Source organism: Grammomys surdaster, unplaced genomic scaffold (genome assembly GCF_004785775.1).
Source record: "Grammomys surdaster isolate TR1022 unplaced genomic scaffold, NIH_TR_1.0 126131, whole genome shotgun sequence".
Lineage (NCBI taxonomy): Eukaryota > Metazoa > Chordata > Mammalia > Rodentia > Muridae > Grammomys > Grammomys surdaster.
In genome coordinates this window covers 5,864,299-5,889,735 of record NW_021620939.1, presented here as the reverse complement: position 1 = coordinate 5,889,735, position 25,437 = coordinate 5,864,299, and the positions used below count along the sequence as shown (strand labels likewise).

The 25,437-nt window shown below is 52.8% G+C and overlaps 5 protein-coding genes across 5 annotated transcripts; 2 read left to right on the top strand and 3 right to left on the bottom strand.

The window, feature by feature from the left end:
* Positions 1 to 100: 100 nt before the first annotated feature.
* On the top strand, positions 101 to 7,312 carry Sema3b (semaphorin 3B). The gene is made up of 17 exons (XM_028756652.1): positions 101 to 271; positions 1,032 to 1,189; positions 1,363 to 1,425; positions 1,818 to 1,937; positions 2,011 to 2,104; positions 2,319 to 2,438; positions 3,243 to 3,388; positions 3,488 to 3,599; positions 3,706 to 3,775; positions 3,857 to 4,001; positions 4,297 to 4,516; positions 4,853 to 4,944; positions 5,027 to 5,068; positions 5,280 to 5,437; positions 5,526 to 5,581; positions 5,670 to 5,809; positions 6,252 to 7,312. Exons 1-17 carry the CDS (start codon positions 163 to 165, stop codon positions 6,651 to 6,653), a joined length of 2,247 nt encoding a protein of 748 aa, XP_028612485.1. The 5' UTR covers positions 101 to 162; the 3' UTR covers positions 6,654 to 7,312.
* A 1,111-nt stretch (positions 7,313 to 8,423) lies between these two features.
* Lsmem2 (leucine rich single-pass membrane protein 2) lies at positions 8,424 to 12,137 on the top strand. Its single transcript, XM_028756819.1, has 4 exons — positions 8,424 to 8,445; positions 11,389 to 11,499; positions 11,572 to 11,757; positions 11,910 to 12,137. Exons 1-4 carry the CDS (start codon positions 8,424 to 8,426, stop codon positions 12,041 to 12,043), a joined length of 453 nt encoding a protein of 150 aa, XP_028612652.1. The 3' UTR covers positions 12,044 to 12,137.
* Positions 12,138 to 12,524: 387 nt separating this feature from the next.
* Positions 12,525 to 17,779, bottom strand: Ifrd2 (interferon related developmental regulator 2). Its single transcript, XM_028756759.1, has 12 exons — positions 17,495 to 17,779; positions 15,418 to 15,537; positions 15,243 to 15,327; positions 15,013 to 15,137; positions 14,773 to 14,930; positions 14,589 to 14,639; positions 14,325 to 14,503; positions 14,132 to 14,237; positions 13,681 to 13,818; positions 13,372 to 13,500; positions 13,133 to 13,228; positions 12,525 to 13,028 (listed from the first exon to the last, which is right to left on the bottom strand). The coding sequence occupies exons 1-12, from the start codon at positions 17,550 to 17,552 to the stop codon at positions 12,948 to 12,950; spliced, it is 1,326 nt and encodes a 441-aa protein (XP_028612592.1). The 5' UTR covers positions 17,553 to 17,779; the 3' UTR covers positions 12,525 to 12,947.
* Positions 17,780 to 18,094: 315 nt separating this feature from the next.
* Hyal3 (hyaluronidase 3) lies at positions 18,095 to 24,287 on the bottom strand. Its single transcript, XM_028756817.1, has 4 exons — positions 24,170 to 24,287; positions 19,506 to 20,419; positions 18,889 to 18,978; positions 18,095 to 18,788 (listed from the first exon to the last, which is right to left on the bottom strand). The coding sequence occupies exons 2-4, from the start codon at positions 20,400 to 20,402 to the stop codon at positions 18,519 to 18,521; spliced, it is 1,257 nt and encodes a 418-aa protein (XP_028612650.1). The 5' UTR covers positions 20,403 to 20,419; positions 24,170 to 24,287; the 3' UTR covers positions 18,095 to 18,518.
* Naa80 (N(alpha)-acetyltransferase 80, NatH catalytic subunit) lies at positions 21,116 to 24,281 on the bottom strand. The gene is made up of 2 exons (XM_028756818.1): positions 24,170 to 24,281; positions 21,116 to 22,333 (listed from the first exon to the last, which is right to left on the bottom strand). Exon 2 carries the CDS (start codon positions 22,244 to 22,246, stop codon positions 21,302 to 21,304), a length of 945 nt encoding a protein of 314 aa, XP_028612651.1. The 5' UTR covers positions 22,247 to 22,333; positions 24,170 to 24,281; the 3' UTR covers positions 21,116 to 21,301.
* Positions 24,288 to 25,437: the final 1,150 nt, after the last annotated feature.

The following is a 25,437-nucleotide window of genomic DNA, read 5'->3' as shown; positions in this document are numbered from 1 at the left end:
CTGTAATCTGATCCCTTGGGACTCCCCCATGCCCTCCCACCCGCCCTTACCCTCTCTGCTTGGCTACAGACTCTTCTCTTCCAGATCCTGGGGCAGAGTCCAGGGCTGCTGAAGGCTCCTCCACACACGCCCGCTGAACCCTGAGCGCCCTGAGCTGCCGGCATGGGGCGGGCTGAGGCCGCCGCCATGATCCCAGGCCTGGCCCTTCTCTGGGTAGCAGGGTTAGGGGATGCTGCCCCTCACCTTCCCCGCCTTCGGCTCTCCTTTCAAGGTAGGTGCACCTGGCAGATGGAGGGGCCTGCTTGAGGTGAGCAGGAAAAGGGCCCAGTATGGAAAGACTTGCTGGTGCCAGTCTGTGCATCTTCATTACTTGTTGGGTTGCGGGTATTCTTGGGCCATCTCCAGTTAACCCTGTCCTAGCCTCAGCCCCCAACCTCTCTGCCTACATTCTGCTCATGCTTTCCCAAGGAGGACCCCTACTGTCTCCATAGCAACAGTCCCTGCCTCCGTCTCATCTCCCCCATCCCAAAGCAATCTATGCCTCTTTAGTAGTTAAGTCCAGGTTTGAGGGTCTGTGAGAGCCCCTTTCTTACACTCCGTGCCCACAGGGGTGGTCCCTGGGGACAGAGTGGCATTTGCTGGTCATCTCTGCTGAATCCAAGCTAGTGATAGGGTGACAGGAAAATAACCCTCAGCCTGACATTTTAGGGATGGATTCTGTCCTGTCAGTTCATCTTCCCTTTGCCTTTACTAGAACCTTGGTGTCCATAAGCCTGGCCTCCCAGCATGCCAGCCCACTTGTCTACACATGTTTTCCTAAACCTGTTTTCTCCTTTCTGGGGCCGCCCACCCTGTGACTCTGTACATGCGCTTGGGTGGGTGGGCCAGTCTCGCATCCATGTAAGTGTACATGTGTATGTCTTGTGTCACACAAATAACCTTGGTCTGCAGATAGACAACCAGGCAGGGCCTTGAGGTAGTTCCTGTCGCTGTTACGACAGGCACGTACTGAGAGGTATCTCTCCCCACAGAATTACAGGCCCGTCACAGTGTCCGAACCTTCAGGCTGGAGCGGACCTGCTGTTATGAAGCCTTGCTGGTGGATGAGGAGCGTGGACGCCTGTTTGTGGGCGCCGAGAACCATGTGGCTTCCCTCAGCCTGGACAACATCAGCAAGCGACCCAAGAAGGTACCAGGGACCCCTAACCTTACTCTCAACTTCAGTGCTGCCGCAGGAAAAAGCCTTAGGGTCCCAATCTGTCTGTCTAGACTCTACAGAATCTCAAAGGGGTGGGCAACTGAATGGAGAAAGCCACAAAATAAAGAGTGCCCAAGTCCCTAACCTGTGCTCCCTCCCCATAGCTGGCCTGGCCTGCCCCTGTGGAATGGCGTGAAGAATGCAACTGGGCAGGGAAGGACATTGGTGTGAGTGTGGGCTACTCAAAGGGGAGTATGCGGAAGAGGATTGGGGCCCCCAGCCCAGGGCTGAGAGAGAGGCTAGCCTGTTATGGCTGGGGTAAGGGCAGGGAGGTCAAGGCAGAAGAGGTGGTGAGTCAGGGTAAGAGCTCATGTGAATCTTCTCAGGGGGCCTCTGAGTCATGGGGGGAGGGCTGTGAATATCTATACTTCCGCATGTGGTCGCCTTGTGAAGGTAGGTTGTCCCAAAGGCCACTCAGGTCCCTGTAACTCATATTAGTACTTCCCTGGGCTGATGCAGAAGAGAGGAAGGGCGGGATGCCCCTAGTGACCTGCAACTCCTTCGGGCTGTCTCCCTGGGGAAAGCCTGACTACACACCCTCCCCCCACCTGCCCACCAGGCGGAGTGCATGAACTTCGTGAAGCTGCTGCACACCTACAACCACACCCACTTACTGGCCTGTGGCACAGGGGCCTTCCACCCAACCTGTGCGTTTGTGGAGGTGGGCCACCGGCTGGAGGTAAGACAAGGACTAGGCAGTGGAGAGGCAGGAAGAATGACAAGGACCTGGCATTAACAACTCCCGTCCCCAGGAACCCATGCTCCAACTGGACCTGAGGAAACTTGAGGATGGCAAGGGAAAAAGTCCTTATGACCCAAGGCATCGGGCTGCCTCGGTGCTGGTGGGTGAGTCCAAATGCTGGCACTCAATATAACTCTAGAACCCTCTAGAAGTTCTAGAACTTCACGCATCATGTCCTGGGGTAGCACCCCCTCAGATGCCCTATAGTCTTGACTCCCTGAACACCCCGCGCAGCCCCCCCCCACACCAAGAACTCCCTACACACTCTTACTCCGAGAGTTCGTAGCTGGCTGAGCACCCCTTTGCCTCTGTCTGCAGGGGAAGAGCTGTATTCTGGGGTGGCAGCAGACCTTATGGGTCGGGACTTTACCATCTTTCGAAGCCTGGGTCAGAATCCGAGTCTCCGAACAGAGCCCCATGATTCCCGCTGGCTCAATGGTGAGATGCTGGTGGAGGCTCTGGGAGGAGGGGACTGCCAGCCTCCAGTAGGGAAGGAGCCACAGAATGAGAGCAATGTTGAAGTCTCTCCGAGTATCTACTGTAATACCTGAGCCAGAGGCACAGAGAGGCAGGCAAGAGTCACCGAGTCCATGGAGCTCAGGGCAAGGATATGATGAGATACCGTCCAGTGGCCGAGAAAGATGAAAGAACAGAAAAGGAAAAAAGGTGTCTGGGTTGAATAACGGAAGCTATTGCTGGGAGGAGCCATGAGTTATCCATAGCTTCCAGAACACAAAAAAGCCAGCCAACAGAATTGGATGAGCATTCTAGGTAAGGAAACGATTAGCACTCTTACCTGAGGTAAGAGTCAGCAAAGATAAGGCTCAAGCAACCAGTATTGATAGGAAACCCAGACTCTCAAGGGCTGGAGCCCTTTACTGTGGGACAGCAGGAGAAACTGAAGCAGGAAACAGAGAGTGTTTGATCTTCGAGGGAGGAAGATTTGTGAATGAAGGTGAAAACAGATACCCAATCTCCCTCTTTTCCTGACAAATTAAGGAAGTGTGGCATGGTCAGGAGCCCTGCAAAGAGGAGAGGGACAGACCGCTTGAGCTCATAGCTATGGTCTCTACTGCCCCCTCGTGGCTGCTTCTTGCTTTGCAGATGCCGATCATAAGGGTGGGTCTTGGAGGCGCTGGTTGTGGGAGCCTGCAAAGGGGGCGTGGGGGTGGGTGGGGTGGGTAGTCTTTGTCGTGGACCAGGACCAGGACCTGCTGACACCGTGCCTCCTGTTTTGGCTAGAACCGAAGTTTGTCAAGGTCTTTTGGATCCCAGAGAGTGAGAACCCTGATGACGATAAAATCTACTTCTTCTTCCGCGAGTCCGCTGTGGAAGCAGCACCAGCAATGGGGCGCATGACTGTGTCTCGTGTTGGCCAGATCTGCCGGGTAAAGAGACACTAGGCCAATTCATCCCTTGGCTACCTTTGCCCTTGACCTTTTGCCTGTTATGATCTTATTCTCATCCCTCTCTGATCCTGTGAGTAGAATGACCTGGGTGGCCAGCGGAGCTTGGTCAATAAATGGACCACATTTCTGAAGGCGCGGCTTGTGTGCTCAGTACCTGGAGTTGAGGGTGACACCCACTTTGACCAACTTCGTGAGTATCTTGAATGAAGGGTAGTGTCAGGGGAGGAGTCAGGGTGCAGAGTCCAGGAGCTTGAGGTGTGTGAGTACTGCTGCGCCACCCTTGTCTTTCCCTGCAGAGGATGTTTTCCTTTTGTCTTCCCGAGACCGCCAGACCCCTCTTCTCTATGCTATCTTCACCACCTCCAGGTGAGAGGCAGGATGCAGTTCCCTTGGGCAGTCAGTTGAGCTTGCTGGGGCTCCTCACTTTGCTCTCTTCATTGCCGGCAGTGGCATCTTCCAGGGCTCTGCTGTGTGCGTGTACAGCATGAACGATGTGCGCCGAGCCTTCTTGGGACCTTTTGCTCACAAAGAGGGGCCTACACATCAGTGGGTGTCCTACCAGGGTCGTGTCCCCTACCCAAGACCTGGCATGGTGCGTTGCTAGGGACCACTTGCAGTAATCAACTTCTCAAGGGTGAAGGACTTGACTCAGTCTGGGGGTTTTGCTGGGGGAGGGGGTGCAGTGTGATTTCTTCCTTTTGGTATGGGTGGGGAAATGTCACCATCATTAAAGATAGAGCTTTACCCTCAGCCTAAGGTTCACCAGGGAAAGACTGAGACACTCAGGGCCCTTGTCCCATCCCACCTTTCACGTTCCCAGACGCTTTGAATGGAGGGCTGACCACAAAAACCCTGTATCTCTGCTTGATGTGCCTTGCCTTCCCTAGTGCCCCAGCAAGACGTTTGGCACCTTCAGCTCCACCAAGGACTTCCCAGATGATGTTATCCAGTTTGCTCGGAACCACCCTCTCATGTACAACTCAGTCCTGCCCATGGGAGGGCGCCCTCTCTTCCTACAAGTGGGAGCTGGTTACACCTTCACCCAAATCGCTGCAGACCGAGTAGCAGCTGCTGATGGACACTATGATGTTCTCTTCATTGGTACAGGTCAGGGGCTCACACAATGGCCCATAGGACACAGCACCCCTTCCAGGTTCCTTGTCCCAGAGGTAGAAGTTGTCTCTGGTCAGTCTAATATCTACATCTTTGTCTGGGCTGTGACCCCACTTTCTGAAGGCTCTCTTTGTTGTTTCAACCCACAACTGTGACTTCTTCATGACCCAGTCATGATGAAGGTGGAGGCAAGGGTGCGAGCACATGTGCGTGCACATTTTCGTGCAGGCGGAAGCATACACACACACACACACACACACACACACACACACACACACACACAGCTTGTTAGGGAAAACCAACAGTCACTTTTTCTTTTCGTTTCTTCAGATGTGGGCACAGTGTTAAAAGTGATCTCAGTCCCCAAGGGCAGCCGACCTAACTCTGAAGGACTTCTTCTGGAAGAGCTGCAGGTGTTTGAGGTGAGGCCTCATCCCTAGTCACCCTAGGACACATCACCTGAAGCCACTAAGCCCTGATCCGATTGCCCACCCTCCCTTTCAGGACTCTGCCGCTATCACCAGCATGCAAATCTCCTCTAAAAGGGTGAGTGACTCAACTTGGGGAAGAACTGAACTTGTCCCACCAGCACCCCACTTGTCTTGGTTTTCGAAGCCCAGAGTTCAGGTCTAGCTTCTCGTTGCTAGACAATGAGACCTCAGTGTTCCCATCTGCCCAATGGGGAAAAGACTATCTGACTGAAGGGAGCAAGGTAAAGGCTGTCCTCCATCAGACTGGAGACTCTTGTGCCCTCTAGCACCAGCTCTATGTAGCATCACCCAGCGCGGTGGCCCAGATTGCTTTGCATCGCTGCACTGCCCTAGGCCGCGCCTGCGCAGAATGCTGCTTGGCCCGGGATCCTTACTGCGCCTGGGATGGATCAGCCTGCACACGCTTCCAGCCTACTGCCAAGAGGTGGGTTGGTTTGGAGTCTGGATTGGGCTACTGGGAAGGGAGTCTCTGCCGCCAGAGAAGGGCTCATAGGTTTTAATGCCTCCCTCAGGCGGTTCCGGAGACAAGACGTAAGGAATGGCGACCCCAGCACCCTGTGCTCTGGGGGTGAGTACCCCATCAGCTCCTACCCTCGGGCCTTGAAATTGCCACATCTAGCCTTGCCTTGTCTGAATTTTTACATTTTTGTCTCAAGACTCCTCTCACTCTGTGCTGCTGGAGAGGAAGGTCTTAGGCGTGGAGAGCGGCAGCGCGTTTCTGGAGTGTGAGCCCCGCTCGCTCCAGGCACATGTGGAGTGGACCTTCCATCGTGCAGGGGAGGCAGCTCACACCCAGGTGTGCCTCGCTCCACCCTTCCTAACCAGGCCCATTTAAGAGAAGCCATGCCTTGCCTAAGGAGTTCTTTGGCCTGCATCTCCTACCTGTGTGAAGTCCAGTTCAGTGAGGCTCTGTTCAGTCAGATTCCCTTATCATAGGTCTCTTCCTCTTCTGTCCTTAGCTGGACTTCACAACCTAGTGATGCCCCCACGGTGCCCAACTAGACTCCTGACCCACCCTCTACCATCTGGAGAAAGCCCTCAACCCATGCATTGAGGTTTCTAGTGTACCCTATCCCCCACTCAAGTGAGCCCTCTCACCTAGATCGACTCATCCTCTGAAGGCTACCTATTCCTGTGCACATACATACCCTTTAATAAAGTAAGTGCCAGCAGCTATTTTCCCTGTCCACCTTTGGCTTCCAATGACCCTTTATTTCTGTTTCTTCCCTCACACATAGGTGCTGGCTGAGGAGCGAATAGAGCGCACTGCGCGGGGGCTGCTGTTGCGTGGTTTGCGGCACCAGGACTCTGGCGTCTATCTGTGCATCGCGGTTGAACAAGGGTTTTCACAACCACTGCGTCGCCTGGTGCTGCATGTGCTGAGTGCGGCACAGGCTGAAAGACTGGTGCGGGCCGAGGAGGCAGCGGCTCCAGCACCACCAGGCCCTAAACTCTGGTACCGAGACTTTCTGCAGTTGGTGGAGCCAGGCGGTGGTGGAGGTGCAAACTCCCTGCGAATGTGCCGCCCGCAGCCCGGACCCCACTCTGTGGCAGCAGATTCACGTCGTAAGGGTCGCAACAGGCGGATGCATGTCTCTGAGCTGCGTGCTGAGCGTGGACCACGTAGCGCAGCTCACTGATGACTTGGCTGTCCCCACAATGGGGATCAGGCTGGATATGACACTCCGAAGAGGGGGCAGATGCCAGGAAGACAAATGAGTTGTGGCGGGGGCACACTGGGGTCCTTGAGCCAACGGAGACACCTAACCCACACATAGGCCCTGGCCAAAGGGTACCTTATTTATTAACAAGATAACCCGTGAATGTAGCCCCAAAAGAGTGGCCCAAGGTCAATTCAGGATCTAACCTGGAGGGAGGGGACAGAGAATTGGGACTCCAGAGTGGACCAAGACCAGAGAGTAGTCTTGGGTGGCAGCCCTGGGGAAAGCATCCTCTTTATTGGGCAGTGAGCAGAAAGCTGTGAACAGATTAAACCATTGGATGTGGGGTGAGGCAGGCCAACTGTACTAAAGTAACACAATAAACACATTATCAGCTGATGTTGGAATGGCCCCAGCAGACAACAGATAGTCCTAGAATTTGCTGGGGGTCTCAGGCATCATCCTAGCAGTCTCAAGGCCTGCATTTTTCTCATCCAAGAATGCTGAAGTGAAGATTAAAACGTGTTAGTAGATGGTTATGCTGGTTCCAGTGAGCCTCTGGGGGTGCTGGCATGCACAGTGCTTTAGTGGCAGGGCCAAGCTCTCTGAAGTAAAAACAAACAAACAAACAAACAAAACTGGATGTTGTGGGTAAGGATGTATTAACTCACTGAATGGGTGACATTTGAGCTGAAAGAAGGAGCCAGTCACAGATGTCTGGTGACTGAACATTCCAGGATAGAAGAACCAGTACAAAGTCTTGGAGCAGGGGACAAACCCTCCAAGTCTGAGGAACACCAAGGAGGCTGATATGGTAGTGTGGCACTATGGATTCCGGATGGCTTGGAAGGTAGACCTTGCCAGTCTTGCTTTGCATCGTTGAGAAGTAGAACAGAGTCTACCCACAGACTAAGGCCTTCAAGCTGGACCAGCACCCTTCAAGAGTGAGCAACGTGTCTCCACGTGGACTGTTAAGCCCTTGTGGAGAGGAGAGGGAGAACCAAGACCTCTTGTGTCTAAGTGTGTTAGTCATGCCTCTGCATTTTTATTCTCAGTACGGTGGGCCAGGAACCCTTGTTCATGTTTTACAGAATGAAAAGCAGAGGCCACTCTTTTTACCTAAGGTTATAGTTTAATATTAGAAATAACAGCTTCTAACCCGTCTGTCCACTGGCCAGCATGGGTGCCTACTTGTAGGGCTGCCAGATCCCTGTGGCACTGGGCTCCAGTTGCACCTCACCTACCCACCCCCAATATCTGGTACCAGATGGTCACACAGTGGTGGGTGATTATCTCCCATTTGCTGGAAGACAGCTAGCTGTGGGCAAAGGGTCTATGGGAGTGAGGGAGGGATGAGTGCACTGTGCAGGGTTCCTTTCCTATCACACTACACGGTGCATGCGGCACGCTAATCTTCGGGATGAAGGCCCCCAGGTCTGGGCGTATGTAGAGTTGGTATAGTTTTCTGAGAAGTTCCTTGTGCCCATGTGCTAGCAGAGGCTTGCTCTTGGCTCAGCCCCATCCCCAAGTAGGTAGTCTAGGCCGGCCTGTCTAGGTCACTTTGCCCCTTTTCGTGGTTTGGAGCTGCCCCCTCTAAATATAGTCCAGGGAAAGTGAGCTCAGGCCTATTTTAACACCAGGCTGGGAGGCGGCCAGGCCTCTCCCACAGTCTGAAAGGAGCCACTGCTGCCTTTGTCAAGCTCTACTACTGGGCACTCTCATTGGGCCCTTGACTACCTACCAACTGCCATGCCTGAGGAGACCCAAGAAGGTAGGAGAGGGTGGCCACTGGGGAGGACAGGGATCTAGTCCTATGGCTCACAGAGAGACCTAGCTTCATGGGGAGACCTCTCGGTCTTTTTGGACCCCAGTGCATGGAAAAAGAATGGACCTGTCACACTTAGAACTCCTTCCCACCTAAGGTCCTGCCTCAGGGAGGGATTCAAAACTCTCCACTTTGGAATGGGTCAACTATAGGCTGTGCCCAAGTGGGTATGGGCATCTGGGGAACTTCAAAGCAGTTCAGTGCTTCCTTCAGTGAAGAAGCCAGGATTGGGATGAAGACTGGTTCTGGGGAGCATTTGGACATCTGGCCTAGGGGGGACTACGAAGTAGACAGGCCTGCCCTAAGTTTCTCAGCCTGGTCAAGACTGACACCTAGCTAGTCAAGTGCCTTTACCTGCTGCGTATCCTGTCCCCCTCAATATTTTTTACTGCAGAGAAAGGGCCTGCCTTTTACTAAGGGAAGATGTTGCCGGGAGGTGGTGGCGCATGCCTTTAATCCCAGCACTTGGGAGGCAGAGGCAGGCGAATTTCTGAGTTCAAGCCCAGCCTGGTCTACAGAGTGAGTTCCAGGACAGCTAGGGCTACACAGAGAAACCCTGTCTCAAAAACAAACAAACAAACAAAAAGGGAAGATGTTTACCTTTTTTTTGGGGGGGGGGGGAGAAGGGGAGACTTAACTGTAACATCTACCATGTATCTTTTTCTGTAGCAAATAAAACATGTTCAAATATGAAGTATGGGGAAGCAGAGTGAGGAGCAGAGGGGATTTAATGTGACCTGCAGCCCACCATCCAGGCTCAAGGACTGACAGCCTCTTTTTGTTTGAATCGCTTGTGAGCATGGCAAGAGGCAGCTTCAAGCATGTCTTAAAGGCTAAGATGGGAGGACCCAGAGGGCCCAAAGCCATCCTTACCCAGTGCTGTGCTACAGTGTCACCTGGGTTCCTGGCAGGCATCTGGAGCTCTGTGGAGCTGGGACAAAACAATACAAAACAAAACAACATCCAATAAAAGAACTTGGTGGTGCACACTCAGAAGGCAGAGGCAGGAGGATCTCTTGTGAGTTCAAGGCCAGCCTGGTCTATATTCTGAATTCTAGGCAGCCACATCTACATAGTGAGTCTCTGTTTCAAAAATAAATAAATATCCAGTCAAATAACACCAGCAGAAGGTACAGTGATAGTTATTTAGAAATCACAAATATTTTGATAGCAGTTGGAAGACTGAAGCAGAGGGATCACTTGAGTTAACCAGGTACTCAAAACCAGTCTGGGAACTTTCTGAGACTGTCTTAAACAGGAGAGGTTGGGGGAGGGACGAGATGGCACAGTAATTAAAAACACTTGCTGTACAACCAGAAAATCAGAGTTCAGATCCCAGTGACTATGTAACAAGCCAGGTGTGGTCTTGTGTATCTTATAACCTTAGTGCTGTGTGTACCGGACAGGAAGATAGGAAGGTCACTGGAGCTTGCCTGTTGCTACTGTTGTCAAAAACAAACAAGCAAACACCTAAATAAAACCATAAAAACAAACAAAACCCACCGATTCCTAGACTCAGGAAGAGTCCTGTCTCAAAGGAATAAGGCAGAGAGTAAGAGATGGGGCACCCAGTCCTCCTCTCCTCTCTACACACATGCACAAGTGTCTAAACACAAGCAGGCATTCACCACACACATATCGCTAACACATAGCAAAGCTGGGTAGAGACGCACACATTTAATACCAGTAATAGGTAGGCTGAGGCAAGGGAATTCCGAGTTTAAGGCCATCCTAGCTTAGGCTATGCACTGAGTTCCGGGCCAGCACAGTGAGCCACTACCTCAAAAGAGCAAAATCTGAAATAAATATAACCGTAAGGGAACCGTAGTCAGGGACTAAATAGGCAGAACCTGTGAATGGGAATTACACACATGTTGGTCGGGCTCCCTAGGCAGCAATCAAGGCAAGCTGTTTCTCATCTCGAAAATCAGCAAAGATATGTAAAGGTGTGTGCATACAGGGTCTGGAGATAGTTCTGTAAAAAGCTTGTCTAGCAAGACAGAAGACCTGAGTTCATTTCTCAGGGGCCATAATGTGTGTGAAGCTCACATTACCATGCTGAGAAACAAGTCAGAAATCAGATGCTGTACGCCAGTCTTTATGTCTGGGAGGTGGCCTGCAGAGCACGGGGCACTTCTGATCCCAGGTCTGGTGAGTAGAGATAGGAGAGTCCCTGGGGCTCTGTGGTTAGTGAGTCTAGGTTATCTGTTGAGTTCCAGAGCTAGGTCAGCAAGACCTCTGGCTTCTGCACATACACAACACATTTTCCCACAATGGGATGCCTAACGACTCGATGTTGTACTGCGGGGCTCTGGACAGGCCTTTTAGAAGACAGTTTTGATGACAGCTTTAAAGAGAAATATCCATTTTTTGGGCCCTGTGATTTCCATTTCTGAGAACTGTCCTCAGTAACTTTCAGGAAAGTGAAAAAAACCTTGTATTTAATGATGGATGTCCTGGGGGTTAATTTCCACAGAGAATTGGAAACTACCTAAATGCCCAGATAGCCTCAGAGGGAGGCCAGAGGAAGGAGCCCTCAAAGTTCTATGAAACTGCTATGAAAAAAGTGGACTCCTGCGGCGCTGTTGAGTGCAAACAGCAGGGCTCCTGAAAGAGAGGCTGAAACTGACTGTTAAGGCAGAACAGAGGCTAGGAGAAATAAAGGGCAAAGCAGAGAAATGCCCAAATGTGACCACGGGAGCACATCAAGAGCCCCTATGCACAGACTAAGCCTTTGGAACCCTGGACCCAAACTGTCATTCCTGAAATTATAGGGAATTTGGAACCAAATGCACAGGTGTAGTTCCTATATGTCCCAAGTCCCTGCAGTCTGAGTTTATCTATAAAGTGAGGACTTGCTTGCTCTAATTTGTCCCACTGTCCCTGTAGACACCGTGTTGCCAATGCAGAACCAGAGAAACAGGGGAACACTGGCTCCTAACCATGTGCAGGAGGTTCGTCTGCACCGAGTGGAGTCTATCAGTGACCTACACAGCGGAGGTAAGGGAGCTCGAAAGGGAGTGAGATGGATGCTGTGGGTACCACCTTCCTGATGGACCGTTCTCCCTACAGGCTCACTACGGCCCTGTCTGGCTGAAGAGGCCCAGGCCTGGGAGGAGCTTCTGGGTGTCTTACCACCATCACTGTGCACCCAAGCTGGCTGCAGCCCCGTGTGTGGCCGTGGGGGGTTCTTTCTGCTACTGGCACTGCTGGTGTTCACCTGCCTGGCACTAGCTGTTGTGGCTGTCTACCTAAGTGGTAGCGACAGGCAGAATGGGACCCCAGGGCAACTGGAAATGAAGCAATAAAGGGTGGGGCATGGGCCAGTGGGCAACCCTGATGCAGGGCTGTGTGGGGATCTGGGGAGGCATTCGGTCTGACAGGTCCCGCAAATCTCTTCCCACCCCCAGTGCTGCAGAGCGAATCCCTGAGGGTGTTGGCATACACGCTGCGCACACAAGAGGAGACTCTGCTCAAATTGCGTCTGGCTAGCCTCAGCCAGCTCAGAAGGCTCAACTCCAGTGAGGCTCGGGCACCCAGCTGAGATGCCATCCATATGTGAGACTGTGAGGGGGATGAAGGCCACCTCACTGATGGCCTCATCTACACTATTCCTTGGTGAGATTTCTGTACGAGCCTGATGTAACTCCACAGCTGCCTGTCTCTTGACCTCTTCAGGCCAGGCCTGACCAAACCTTCTGGTGTCAAGGCCCTGCTCTGGATAGCCAAAGGTCAGAGGATGGGGCACCAGTCTTTTCCTGGCACCTCCTGTCAGCACCCTCTGGCCACCCCCAGATAGGAGGTTCAAAAGTCTAGAAATAGCTGTCCTGGCTCAGCCACCCACTCTGCCAAGCCTCCTAGTGGGGGGTCCAGTCTCAGCTCTCAGGCAAGCTAGGCTGAGTTGGGGAACTACTCGTCCTGCCATGGAGGACAAAGGTGAAGTAGAGATCTAGCTGCAGCCAAGCCTGGAGTGGGAGATGGGAGGGAGGGCAGGCAAAAGACTCAGGATAAAGGCCACAGGGGGCTAAGTATTGTTTAATTCTCTCTTATCTTTAATAAACCAGCACACACATCCATTCTAGGCAGCTTTGCCTACTCTATGCCATGGTGGCCAGGTGCCAGACCCCCAAAGGAAGCAGCCCCAGGGGGTAAGGTCTAGAAAACAAAGGGGACAGTCCTTTCTCACTGCCCGCCCATCACCTCCAGGACCAGCACACATTTGGTTTTACCTGAGACAGGACAGGAAAAGGCCACAGCCACGGGGCTGAGTGCACAGACAAAGGGCTTGAGTCTGAGTGTCCTGGTCCCTTGACCCTCCCACATGTGTCTATTTTTGGTTTCATCATTAAAAAAATAAAGTGACAATCACTGGCAGGGACCAGTTCTGCACTATCTTCTGTTAAAAATATGGTATGGGTATGGGTAGCCTTCTCGTTGGCCAGTCTGAGTCACAAGATATCTGCCCGCTTGTCCCTTGCACGACTCCGGGCCTTGGTCCGGGCTTTGAAGGCCGCAGCATTGTACAGGTGCTGTCAGAGAGGCAAAGAAGGGAGCATGGTGAACCAAGAAAGCCCACTCACAGCTCTAGGCCTCTGGGTAACAGAAGGCAAGACAAAGGTGCCAAGGTGCAAACCTTTTCAAAACGTGAAATCTTGCAGGCCTTCAGGGCAGCAGCATCCAGCACTAGCACGGGGCCCAGGCCAAAGATGTCACGGAGAAGCTCGTTGTTCTGAAAACAAGGCAATTAGCTAAGGCCAGTCTGAAGCAGTCAGGCTAGATGGCCCTCCCTGTGTGTTCTCTCACCTGGAGGTGACAGAGTATGCCCAGTCTGAAGCAGTCAGGTTGGGTAGCCCTCTCCCTGTGTCCCCTCACCTGGAGGTGATAGTGCATGCCGGAGCCCAGCACATCTTTGAAGGCTGTGTAGATGCGGTGGCGAGCCCAGCTGTCTATGTAGAGCACTTCCAGTCCAAAGCGGATTGTCTCCTCTTCACACTCACCGCCCTGCAGAGTAGAGGACCCATGATTGGGACTGGCTGCCATGCCTGGGACATGTGTAGCCCTAGCTGTCCTGGAATTTACCAGCATGCCCCCGCCTCCTAAGTGCTGGGATTACAGATGTGAGCCACCACGTCTAACCCTTGGGGACACATTTTTAAAGGACACTCATGTCCTCAAACACACCTCGACAAAGTGCAGCACAGCACGGAAAATGGAGCGCTGGCGCCGACGGTCAATCTTGGCACGGTACTTATTACTGTCAGTGGCCAGGGTACGCAGAGATCCGCAGAGCGCCTCCATGTCCTCATACACAAAGTCCTCCTGTGTGGGAACAATGGAGGTACCGGGTGGAAGCTTGACCTCTTCTGGAACTCAGCAAGGTGTTCTCCAAAGCTCTTCTTCCGCTTACTCGCCCCTCTGCCTGGCTCCTCCTCTCTCAGCCCCTCCTTGGCCTCTCCTCAGCAGTTCACCTCTATTCAGGACCCCCCGCTATAGTGACTAGTGTGTACGTAAGAGTTGCAGTCACCTCCCCTGCAAAATGACCCAAGACTGCTGGGTTTTGTTTGTGGCATGCTTTGCAAACAGCCTGGGATGATCAGTGGTGCCAGCGGGCTCTTCCTATTGTCCCTCGCACCTCAAGGTCCCGGGCAAGCTCAAAGAGCAGGGCGATGGCTTCACCAGCAGCAATCCGCAGGTTCACACTTTCACTGGACAAGAGCTGGGGCAGCCGGGGTAGCTGCCTACAGAAAGGGCAAGCTAAGCTTCACGTATGGGTTGAGGGTCCCTTCACAAATTCCCTCTCACTCCCAGGAGGCAACAGCCCTTACCTGTCAAGGATATGGTTGATGTGGGTACTAGGACAGATGGTGAGCAGCAATGCCCAGGCCTGCAGGGCAGCACAGAGCAGGCCATGTAGGCTGGCAGGAACCAGAGAAGCAGCAGAGCCACTAGTGCCACAGGACCAGCTGAAAACACCTTCCAAGCAGGCCAAGCAAGAGATCAGGTCCTAGGAGCACAGGGAGACAGGCGTGGCTCACAGACAGAGCTACTGAGCAAAGCTGCTCTACCATTTGTGTCCAAAGTCCACTTACCTGGACATCGGTGGCAGCCACGTAACAGCCCAAGCCAAGAGCAGAAGCACACTGTTGGGAAGAGGACAGAGCCAGGCCACCATGGGTCAACACCAGGAACGTCATATGAGGAGAGAATCTGAAGACAGGTAGAACACGACCCCTTGACTGGGGATGAGGGACTGACAGGCATGGAAATACTCACATGGAGTCGGGTAGTGGGGCTTGCCGTACTGTCACTGAGCACCGAGATTAGCAGGGGCTGCAGGCTATGGAACAGCTCCTCGCCCTTGGGTCCAGGGCCCAACTGCACACAGAGTAGGCCTAGCACAGCAGCAGCCAGGGCCTGTTCTTCACCCTTCCCTACAGGATGCTTTCCAGTTAGCGCATGCAGCAAGCATCAACACCTGCCTAGCTAGGGTTCCCCAAGTGCCCAGGACTTGACCTTTCTTAAGGCACTTTTCCAGGGCATCCGCCAGAGTGAGGCTGCGCTCCAGCAAAAAGTCCGGAAGTAGGCGGGAGGCCAGGGCCAGGCGCAGGCTCTCCAGAGCTCCTTGCCGGGTCTTGGCACTGGGAGGTGAAAAAGGGTTCGTGTGGGTGACAGTGCCCTTGGTTCCATTTGTCATCGGCTGAACAGGGCCCCAAGTGTAGAAGTTGGCCAGCAGCCAGAGGTACCTCTTGTCAGTCAGGCAGTCCACATAATCCTTCAGCTTTTCCTCCAGGTTTTCCTGCTGGCTCTGTTCATCCACAGCTTCCCCACCTGCAAAGTCAGCCGGTCATCACTGGACCCTGCCCTTGTCCAGTGGAGGAGCCCTCACTGAGCCCCTCTCAAACTTCAGCTTGCTCTCACCCAGGCAATCCTCTGCGGCGGTGCTGAGAAGGCTGGGACATTCACTGGTGGTACTCCGGGCCTCACTGGCCGCTTCATCCTCACTGGAACCAGAGTCAGCTTGAGTACTGCTCCTGGCACCTGGAGAATATAAAACCCCCATCTGACCAGTATCCACTGGTGAGGGATGGCTTAGGGTACCTCACTTAACTTCATGGTTGCTATCCCATCTCAGGGATATCGAGGCCTGATACCTGGGATTTGAATTAGAAAGCAGGAAAAAAGGAAGAAAGTCTATCTGCTAGAGGACACAGGAGCTAGGTGTACCCAGGGACAACTTGGCAGACTCAGTAAATGGGGACCCCAGGATGGTACAACCTTTTTTTTTTCTCTCCTAGACAGGGTTTCTTCCTGTAGACCAGGCTGTCCTTGAACTCACAGAGATCCTCCTGCTCTGGCTCTCCAGTGCTAGGATTAAAGGCGTGTGCTATCATGCCTTTAGTGGTCAAGGTCTGCTTTAAAGATAGTAGACACCGCATAGTGGCAGAAGGGACTAGGATGAGGCCCAGTGAGGCCTGTGGCCCACTCTAGGTTATGGTCCAAGGGCCAAGGTTAATGTAGAAGATAATGTAAAGGTTAGGGATCAGGTTATAGTTCTAGACAGACTCAGGGGTTTAAACTGAGCCAAGGTCTTATGCTCTCCATTGTGCTGTACCATTAGTGCCCCTGCGCCTCCTCATTTTACCAGAGGGATAATTGGATCAGTTGCCCAGCCTCTAAGTATGGAGGACAAAGCTCACCTCTCAGGAGTGGCAGGTAAAGGCAAGTAACCTGCAATGTAGCGGAGGCTACAGGTCACCACACTCACGATGCTATCAACTCTGGGAGCAGCAGAGGCCCAGGTCCCAGTGGGTGTGCTGGGCACTCTGTGTTACAAATATATTGTCTTCTGAGCTTCCTCTGGTCCACTCAGGGCCACCAACTTTAGGTATAGAAACAATGGTACCTCCTTAGCCTTGGAAGACCAGAAGAAGTTCTTGACCGTGTGAGCATTTGAAAAAAGTAAACATAGGGACTCTCAAAGTGTCAGAAGGGCAGGAACACACCGTGTGTGAATTCTATCGAGGGCTGAGGACTGGCTTTGAATAGGGTAGCTTCTGGTAGGTGCCCTGGACAGGTCCTGACCCAGTAGCAGTCCTTACACCTTAGGGACCACTAACATTACTTGCTTATAGGAAAAAGTTCAGCCCACACATTAATTTCTGTTCACTTCTTCTTTTACGATCCTACTTGTCAGAACCGCCCAGACGTTCTCATTTGCTGCACTGTATTGTGGTCCCTTTGGTTGCCAGGCCTTTGCGCAACAGGTTCTCTACAGGAGGCTGTTTACCTTCTCAGGTCTCATCCAGAAGCTCCCCTCACAGGGCCTGCCATGATTCTAAGACCACTCAGTAAATGCTTTCAGTACTAGTCCTTGTGTAACTGTCACCACCCTATTAAATGTCCCTAGACCTAAGCCACATTAGGGTGGCAGTCAGGTAAAAAACATGCTCGGCAGGCACTCTTTCTCAGCAGTTACTTGTTTACCACAACAGGACACGCTTCTGGTTGAGGCTGATAAGAAGGCTCCAGACTGCTTCGGGCTCTTGGATGTCCACCTGGACTCCAGTTCAATTGATAGGGCCTCAATTCTGTACCTTTCCAATCACACTTCCCTGTTTTACAGAACAGACAAGGTCTCTCTGCTAACTTCCTTACGCAGTCTACCAAATGCACTATTATTTGCCAAAAGGGCTGGCTTCACGCTCTTTCTAGTGTGGTTGTCTACCCCAGTGGCGATGGGAAAACCTAGGACCTTAATGTTGGTCAAATCACCATTGCGGCGCGGGATTTCGAAAAACAGCTGGCAATGAGCTCAAGTGAGGCGCACACGTGGCCAGTGCCAGCTGGGGCACGTGCGAGCTTTAGCAGAGTTCTGGGAGGTTACGATGGGCTGATATGGGAAGATTCGTCAACTCAGGACCCTCAATGACATCGAAAGGGAACCACGGAACACCCCCGCACTACTGAACAATTCTACTGGAGCCCCCGGACTCACCTCCTCCACGGCGCTGACCGCCCTTGCGGAGCGCATTGCCCTTACGAGCGCGAGGCATTCCTGGAACCAGGAATTGGGGGCACGGGAAGGGGGCGCGGGGTCAGGGACCCGGAGGGCTGGGACTCCAAACCAGCGAAACGCCGGCCCGTGTGCTGAGCTGAGACTGGCGAAGACGACTGGAGCCACACGCCGCGCGCGCCACCATCTTCGTGAGGCGCCCCGCCCTGTCAAATGGGTCGCTGGGAAGGTGAGTTCCCCGCCACCAAGTTCAGATCCACATCCACGCGGCCGAAACTACTATCCCCAGGCGTCAGTGTACACATATTAGCACCGCCCGAGTTGCGCGCAGTGCACGACGGTAGTAGTAGTCCATTCCGGAGACAAATAAGCCGACGCCGCTCCAGCTAAACTATGTACCCACAATGCCCTGCGTACTCACTTCGCCCCTCCTTCCCCTATCCCCGCCCGCGCGGCATCTGGGTTCATAGTTAACTCAGTAGTTTCCTTTCTCACTAGAAGCATCTGTAGGCCCTGATAATGAAGCACCTGCTTTGAGGTGCCAGGGTTTGACGCTAGGCAGAATAGTGAGGACAGACAAACTTCAAGTAATTAAAGAAGTGACTTTATGGATGAGAATACAGAAAATAGATTAGCATTTAACAGATCTTAGCTTAATTTGTGTGTGTGTGTTTGTTGGGAGAAGTGTAGGGGTTGTCTGCCCCTAGATAGTACTTCTCTATAGATACGCTGGGGTATAGGAACAAAGCCCTGGGCCAGTAACCTTAAATGCCTGCAACTAACCCTACAGCTTCTTTATTGCTTTAAGTCAGATGATCTCAGAGGGCTCAGAGGCCAGTTTTATATGAGGCCCTATCTATTCCCTAGGAATTCCTATGGAAGGTGTGTTGGTGTTAGTGGGATATGTACTTGGGAAAGTTCCATCAGCTAAACAAAGCATAAACAGGAATTCCTCTAGGACTGGGAAAGTGGCAACAGGGTCAAGAAGCAAAGGCAGGAACTCCTCTTAGTTTGTTTCCTTGGGCTCAGGTTTAGGCTCCAGGCAGGTAGGGCCAGCCCAGCCTGAGTAACAACGGCACCTGAAGGACGTCCAAGCTCCAAGACTGTCATCTGGCTGCAGATGTAGAAAGGCTTCCATTTGTCCTGGGTCTTTCCGGGCACACCGACCATGGCCATGGCATCGCTGGTGACTGCAGGCCATGGCAGCCTTGGTCACATTGATCACATAGGGACCTAAAGTACCCACTAGGTAGTCATGGAGATGCCAGCACTCTTCCTATAGAGAGAAAAAGATAGGTCAATGCTCCTTTTCTATGACTTGGCTTCTCCCCTATCTTGGGTCTCCAGCATGTGCATGGTGAAGGGGCAATGCTCACCTCAGAGGTAGAGAAGCTCAGGTCCCCCCAGAGCACCACTCCAGCTGTTCCCAGGGCTGCACTCACACCAATAGTCTGCATCAGGTCGTCCTGCAGGCAGACAGCTGTTAAGCCAAAGCTCAACTGGCCAGATCCATCAGGGCCTAACTTTACTATGATGGTGTTTGGTTTACGGCTATGATTCTGCCTCTAGAGTAGAGGAGTCCTTTTAACAGAGCCTCTAAGTAATTTCTTAGGACTTCCATTCAGAGAATAACTGTCCTTAGACCAGGTACCACTGAGATCTCCCAGCACACAACCATACCTCCATACTTCAGGACAGGGTCTTTTTGTTGTTTTGATTTTCAAGATAGGGTTTCTCTGAGTAGCCCTAGCTGTCCTGGAACTTGCTCTATAGACCAGGATGGCCTCAAACACACAGAGATCTGCCTGCCTCTGCCTCCCCAGTACTGGGATTAAAGGTGTGCATTACCACTGCCTGGCTGAGGATAGGGTCTTTTTAAAAATCTCTACATCATGACTACCTTCAAGTCCCTTTGGAAAAGTTTTCTCTTCAGGTCTTTCTAGGGCAGGGCTGTTTGTCTGGACTCAGATCTTAGACCTCAGCTTCTACTTACCAGAGACAAGAACCTCCCAGAGCTCCGGTGTGTGAGGCGAGCATAAGCCAGAACAGGTAGAGGATGCACGTGCCCAACAAGGGCTACACGGAAGGCCTCCTCCAGGCGGTGTCGTACAAAGGTCTGACGGTAGGCAGGTGGTAGTCTGGGTGGGAGGTAGATGCTAGGGAAGAGAGCACTGGAGGCAGCCCAGAGCCAATGCAGCTGGGTGTTTCGGGTAATAACAGCTGCATGGCAATGGCCTGTGTAGTTGGAAGCCATATTATGCCAGCCATTGCCACAGGCTGGGTATCGATAAAAGCCCCAGAGCCCATGCGGGCGAAGTGTCTGGCCCAGTTGCAGTGTGTATTCCATCAGTGCACGGGCAGCCTGCTCAAAGCCAGTATAGGCTTTGTAGAGCTGTTCCTGAGGGTCCAAGTTAGGGAATGTCTGCTGTGCCCAAGCCCAGGAGGCTGCCTGGTAGACTTGTCGATGGGGGCCCCAGTTCCCAGCCCAGAGAGGGTACCATTCTTCCCAGTCCAGCACTGCCAAGCCAGCAAAGCTAGATCCCAGGCTGTGGAGGATCTGGTGGGCAGCTTGTGCCAAGTGGTGGTCTAGGGACACAGCCTGAGGGATTCCTCCATTGTGGGCTGTGCCTCTCGGTCCAAAGTAAGGATAAAGACCAAACTGGTTCTTGTAGAAGATGGAGATGTTTTGGCCATGAAAATGCTGGCCATGGTTGGCTATGATGCCGAGGGCATCAAGAGGCAGATGCACACCAAAGTGGGCCTTACATCTTGCTGAGGGTACATTCCATAGCACAGAAAAGGGCTGCTCAGGAACCTGCAGCAAAGCCTGGCCATGCACCAAGCACAGGATCAACCCCACCACCAGGGTTAGCCCTAGCTGCATGGTCATGCCACAGAGATGGACACCTGCAGGAAAGAGGGGGTATGGGCTTAGAGTCCATAGCCAAAGACATGCTGCCTTTTGCACAGCAAGAAAAACCATTAAAGCTTTCCTCATTACTCTCTTCAGAGAATGGGACAGAGCTGCGGTGGTGGTGGTAAATATGGCCTCCAAGTATTCCACAGTCTCCCAGAGAACCCATAACCTTAGCATCCTGGGCTGCTCCCTTCCAGGATCCTCCATCTCTGTCAGGTCACCATCATGTTCTCTGAGGCCTTGCAGACTCATGGCTGTAATAAATCCCCATTCTTCCCCTGCCCACACTGTCTCTCTGTCTCAGGAACACTTAGTTTTTTGCCTTCTTGCTTCCCTGACTTAATCCGTATTCAGCACTCAGGTCTCTAACATGAGCTCTCTCCCAGATCCCTGAGGGAAGTGAGGGTACCTGGGCTCCTAGCATGAGCCCTGCCACTTTCCTCATCCTTGCCTGTCTACAGATTCCTTATTGCCTATGTCCAGTGCAGGACCTGACACAGTGGAAGTGCTCCATGAGTGGTAATGAGTGAGGCCAAGGGGAAAGAACAGTTACCCCAGGCCTGGGAAAGGAGGCACAAAAGACAGATATTACCTCATCAATGGCTCTTGGGCCAAGTTGGGTAGTAAGGTTTCTGTCAGACAAAGGGGATCTGGGAGGGGGGTTAACCAATAAATTGTCACAGTCATACCTAATGGAAGCCTTTATTTAGCCACACTGATAGCTCTGAGCCAAAGCTCTGGAGCCACCTCCTGGCCCACTGGTACCCAGGAAAGATACACAGGCTAAGGTTGTTCCCAGGGGGTGAAGAATGGCCTGTGGGCTGAGGCTGGCTCTGTTCTGGGCAATCCAGTGTCCCAGAGAGACAGGGCCATCAGATGTCTTTTTCCATCCAGAATATAGGGCACCCCTTCAGATCTCGATGTCGTGTCTCTAGCTGGTTTTGAGGAAGGGGCTCAGGTGAGGGAGGCAGTGGGGTGGTCAGAGACTGGGGTAAGGGAGGAGGTGGCGGCAAATGGAGTCCCTTAGAGCTCTTTGGGACAACTTGGGCAGCTAGGATAGGCCCTTTGCAGGGTGGCTGGGGGCAGGGTGGCTTAGAGAAGGCACGTAAGACAGTGGTGGGCAGCCGACGGTTGGTGAAGACCAAACCCTGCACAGGCTCACCCAGTTGGTAGCCCAGATGGGCATAGAAGTATATCTGGTCATGAGTGGTAAGGTGTAGCCGTCTGAAACCCCGGGCTCGGGCAAAGGTCTCCAAGCCCTCCATGAGGCGGCGACCAAAGCCACGGCCCCTCAAAGCCCGGGCTACCACCACTGTCTCCACTAAGAGGCTGTGAGGATGATCCAGTACCCGTGATAAGCGGGCATGGCCCACCACAATAGGGGCTGCTCCGGGTGTGGGCTGAGGGCTCAGCAGCATCAGGCAGAGGGGGAAGGCATCTGAGGACTGGCCCAGGGAGTGGAGACGGGAGGCACGACTGCGGGGCCACTGGTCATTGATGAGGTCAGCACAGGCACTCAGGAGCTCAGGTCGGCAGTGTACAGGCTCCAGGGTCAATTCAGCCAGCTTGGGGACTGGGATCTCCTTTGCCTGGTGTTGAGGATCCAGGGTAAGCTCAGCTGGGCCAGGACTGAGGCTCATCTCTGGGTGGCATGTGGACTCCAGGGTCAGCTCAGCTAGCCTGGGACTCAGCGACAGCTCTGGCTGGCGTGCAGGATCCAGGGTTAGCTTGGTCAGGTTGAGTCTCAGGGTCAACTCTGGCTGGCATGCAGGATCTAGAGTCAGTTTTGCTGGGCTGGTACTCAGGGTCAGCTCCATCCGGTGCACAGGGTCTAAGGTAGGGGTCAGCTTGACTGGGCCAGGCCTCAGAGTCAGCTCTTGACTACAGGTAGGATCCAGGCTCAGCTGTGTCAGGCAGGAAGCCAAGGTCACTTTCTGTTAGGTTTCAGATGGCTTAGTGCCTGGCTGGAGGGTAAGGCCACAGTCTCCAGGCAGTGGCATCTCCTTACATAAGAGCATAACAGCCATGCTAGACTGTGTCAGGAAGACATAGCTGGGGCAGGGAAGGACGGATTAGTGGAGGGGGGACATGCATCCTGGAATTGGGGGGCAGTGTGCTTCACCTTGTCCCACATGCACTTGAAAGTAGAGGCAAGTATTTGAAAAGTACTTGAAAGAAAGTCTGGAGGAGAGCCAGCCCTACACTTGTGAGGACTCAAGGAGACTAGGTGAGTGTCCTGCCCCAACACTGGAGGGAAGCTGGTGGTAAGGAGAAGTGCTGAAGGCTGGGCTGGAACCCAGAAGCTCTGACTGCAAATCTCTTATCATTTGCCACACCTCATCATGCCAGGCTAGCCAACCTAACTCACTTGCTCACCATCTTTTGTTTTTGCTTGGGCTTACCCCATGGTATGTAGCCTGTGTTTGCCTCCAAGTAGTGACCTAAGTGCCTCAGCCTCCTAGCAGCCCAGGACTGTAGCTTGCTGGCTTTGGCAGTGTAAAACAGACATCATACCTTTAGCTTGCCCCCACCTGAGTTTTCCTTTACAGAAGACCACTCCTACGAGCCCCCCCCCCATCAGCTCTCCTCAAACTCTGAGCATTTTCAGCTATCTGAGCCATACCCACCGGCCGTCAAGTGGCTCCTGGGACACTCACCCTCACCCCAAACAGGCTCAGCTTCCCTCCCTCTACTGCCTTCCTTCCTCAGGACACAACACTACACTCATGGTCCTCCGCTCCAATTCTGTCCAAGTCAGGACACTCTGGACTTGGACCCACCTGTCCCTATATATGGGGCTCTGATGCCACCATCCTGGAGCTTGGCCCATCACACATAATGTGGCTTTTGCAAGTCTGCTTGCCTCTGGTCAGAGTTTCATAGTTACCCTGATAAGGACCATGGCTTCCTTCCTAAATCTACAGGTGTCCAACGGCCACTAGGTTGGGGACCCAGGCCTCCATGCTGAAACTCCACTGTTTTTTTTTGTTTTTGTGTTTTGAGACAGGGTTTCTATGTGTAACTGACCTGAGTGTCCAGGAACTCACTTGTAGGCCACTTGAACTCACAGAGATCTGCCTGCCTCTGCCTCTAGTGCTGGGGTTAAAGTTGTGGGCCACAATGCTCCAGCTGTAAACCTCACTGTTTACCTACCTTATTCTAGGATCTGCTGGCAGGTGGGTCTATGTTGGGGAATTTCTTACAGTGGACAGACAGCTGGGTCCTGCTCCTTTACTCATTTACTCTAGAAAGTGCCTCCTGACGACTCCCTTTCCCAACTTTCCCTGAGTCTGAGCACAGCCCTCTTCCCCATACCCCACAAACCCCACACACAGGGCTTTAAGCCTCTTACCTGCCTCAGTTGGCTCAGCAGATGCAGACCCCCTCCCCGGCTCCCACGCCTTCTAAGGTCTGGAAGGAGGAACTCCAGGGTCCGCCCCTAGCTCAGAGCACCAGGGTTCCCCAGAAAGGTTTAACCCCTTCATTGCGAACCCCACCACTGTAGGTAGAGCAAAGCTCCGGATCTTCAGGGGGGGTCTGCACCTGCCCCTTGTGGGACACAGGACATAGATTTTTTGAGGGTGGGGGTTTTAAGAGCCTGTTTATGGGTGGGTGTGGCTCAGCAAGCTCTAAGGGAAAGGGCAACACTGGGATGATTTGAGGAGCGACACAGTAACTTGGGGACCACAGGCGCGGGGAGGATAAACGGGCGGCATGTGAGAAGTGAGGGTGATACTGACATGTTAAAGCTGAGTTCCGGGATGCTCCGCGTCCTGCCTGCGCACGGTTGGGTAACTTGCTGTCTCTGGTTCCAACTCCTCGGTCTGCCTACGCTGGTCTCAGCAGTACGTAGTACTCACTGCAGTCTTCGCAGGAGACAGCTCACCTCCTCCTAAGTTCTCAGTGCCCGGAATGTCACTACCTAGACACCCCGCCCGTGGTTCTGAGCGTCACAACAGAACTAGTGTAGGCCCATTCTGTCCCGGGCTTCTTCCCTTCCGGTGGCGACTAGGCCGTAGTTTCCTTTCGTTGGCTCCGCCTCCTCTTGGCTCGGCCTCCGGCTTCTAGCGCTTGCCTGTGTTCAGCTCCGCCTGCACCTCTCCCAGCTCCAAGCTTGAAGAAATGGGAGTTTCATTTTGTTTCCGTTCTAGTAGCGTCCATCTCCAGTCCTAGTGAGTCGGTGGAAATGGTCTGATCAGGTGGAACTTTCACGTGGTCATGGGAAGCAGTCGTCTTCAGACAACATAACCGGGTGAAAGTATAGAGACTTTCCAGTGCCTTCTGGGTTCTGAGACCTGCCTATTTTAGGAGCTAATTAAACAGCTAAGTAATATAGGACAGCTTTGTTTGCTGGGTTGAGTAATGCTAATACTCTGAGCAGATTCAGGGATTCTGTAGAGTGATGCTGTTATGGTTCCCCAGCCCTCTTAGGACACCATCAATACGCAGTAGGTATGCAAGGTTCTATCTTTGGAGCTAGATAGCCTAGATTTCAATATGCATCTCTCCTGGTTGTTTGTTTTGGTTTGGTCTGAGACAGTGTCTCTCCATGTAGTTTTGGCTGTCCTGGAGCTCAATATGTAGACCAGGCTGGCCTTGCCTCCCACAAGTGCTGGGATCAAAGGTGTGCATCATCAATGCCTGGCTTTGCTTGTCACTTCTTGCTGGGCCACACTGGACCGAAAGTATGCACCCTCAGTTTCTGGGAATATAGTTTAGTGTTAGAGCACTTGCCTAGTGTGCATGAGGTCCTAAATTCAATTCCCAGCACAGCAAGAGTAAGTTAATAAAAAGTACTTAAGCCGGGCAGTGGTGGCACACACCTTTAATCCCAGCACATGGGAGGCAGTGGCAGGTGGATTTCTGAGTTTGAGGCCAACCTGGTCTACAGAGTGAGTTCCAGGACAGCCAGGACTACACAGAGAAATCCTGTCTCGAAAAACCAAAAAAAAAAAAAAAAAAGGACTCAGCTTCCCTGCATGCCAGTTGTAAAGACTGAATGAGTTAG

Coding starts and splice junctions, on each gene's coding strand:
- Naa80 (XM_028756818.1), bottom strand. CDS start 22,246: ATGGAGCTGACCCTGAGTACCAGCCCAGCAAAACTGACTCTAGATCCT.
- Ifrd2 (XM_028756759.1), bottom strand. CDS start 17,552: ATGCCTCGCGCTCGTAAGGGCAATGCGCTCCGCAAGGGCGGTCAGCGC. Junction 13,819..14,131: donor AGCTTGCCCGGGACCTTGAG/GTGCGAGGGACA, acceptor GTTCCCACACAG/GAGGACTTTGTGTATGAGGA. Junction 13,501..13,680: donor CTGTGCTGCACTTTGTCGAG/GTGTGTTTGAGG, acceptor TCTACTCTGCAG/GGCGGTGAGTGTGAAGAGGA.
- Hyal3 (XM_028756817.1), bottom strand. CDS start 20,402: ATGACCATGCAGCTAGGGCTAACCCTGGTGGTGGGGTTGATCCTGTGC. Junction 18,979..19,505: donor CTGGGAGGTTCTTGTCTCTG/GTAAGTAGAAGC, acceptor GTCTGCCTGCAG/GACGACCTGATGCAGACTAT. Junction 18,789..18,888: donor TGAGCTTCTCTACCTCTGAG/GTGAGCATTGCC, acceptor TTCTCTCTATAG/GAAGAGTGCTGGCATCTCCA.
- Lsmem2 (XM_028756819.1), top strand. CDS start 8,424: ATGCCTGAGGAGACCCAAGAAG. Junction 8,446..11,388: donor GCCTGAGGAGACCCAAGAAG/GTAGGAGAGGGT, acceptor CTGTCCCTGTAG/ACACCGTGTTGCCAATGCAG. Junction 11,758..11,909: donor TGTGGCTGTCTACCTAAGTG/GTAGCGACAGGC, acceptor TCCCACCCCCAG/TGCTGCAGAGCGAATCCCTG.
- Sema3b (XM_028756652.1), top strand. CDS start 163: ATGGGGCGGGCTGAGGCCGCCGCCATGATCCCAGGCCTGGCCCTTCTC. Junction 1,938..2,010: donor AGGTGGGCCACCGGCTGGAG/GTAAGACAAGGA, acceptor TCCCGTCCCCAG/GAACCCATGCTCCAACTGGA. Junction 3,776..3,856: donor GCTATCTTCACCACCTCCAG/GTGAGAGGCAGG, acceptor CATTGCCGGCAG/TGGCATCTTCCAGGGCTCTG.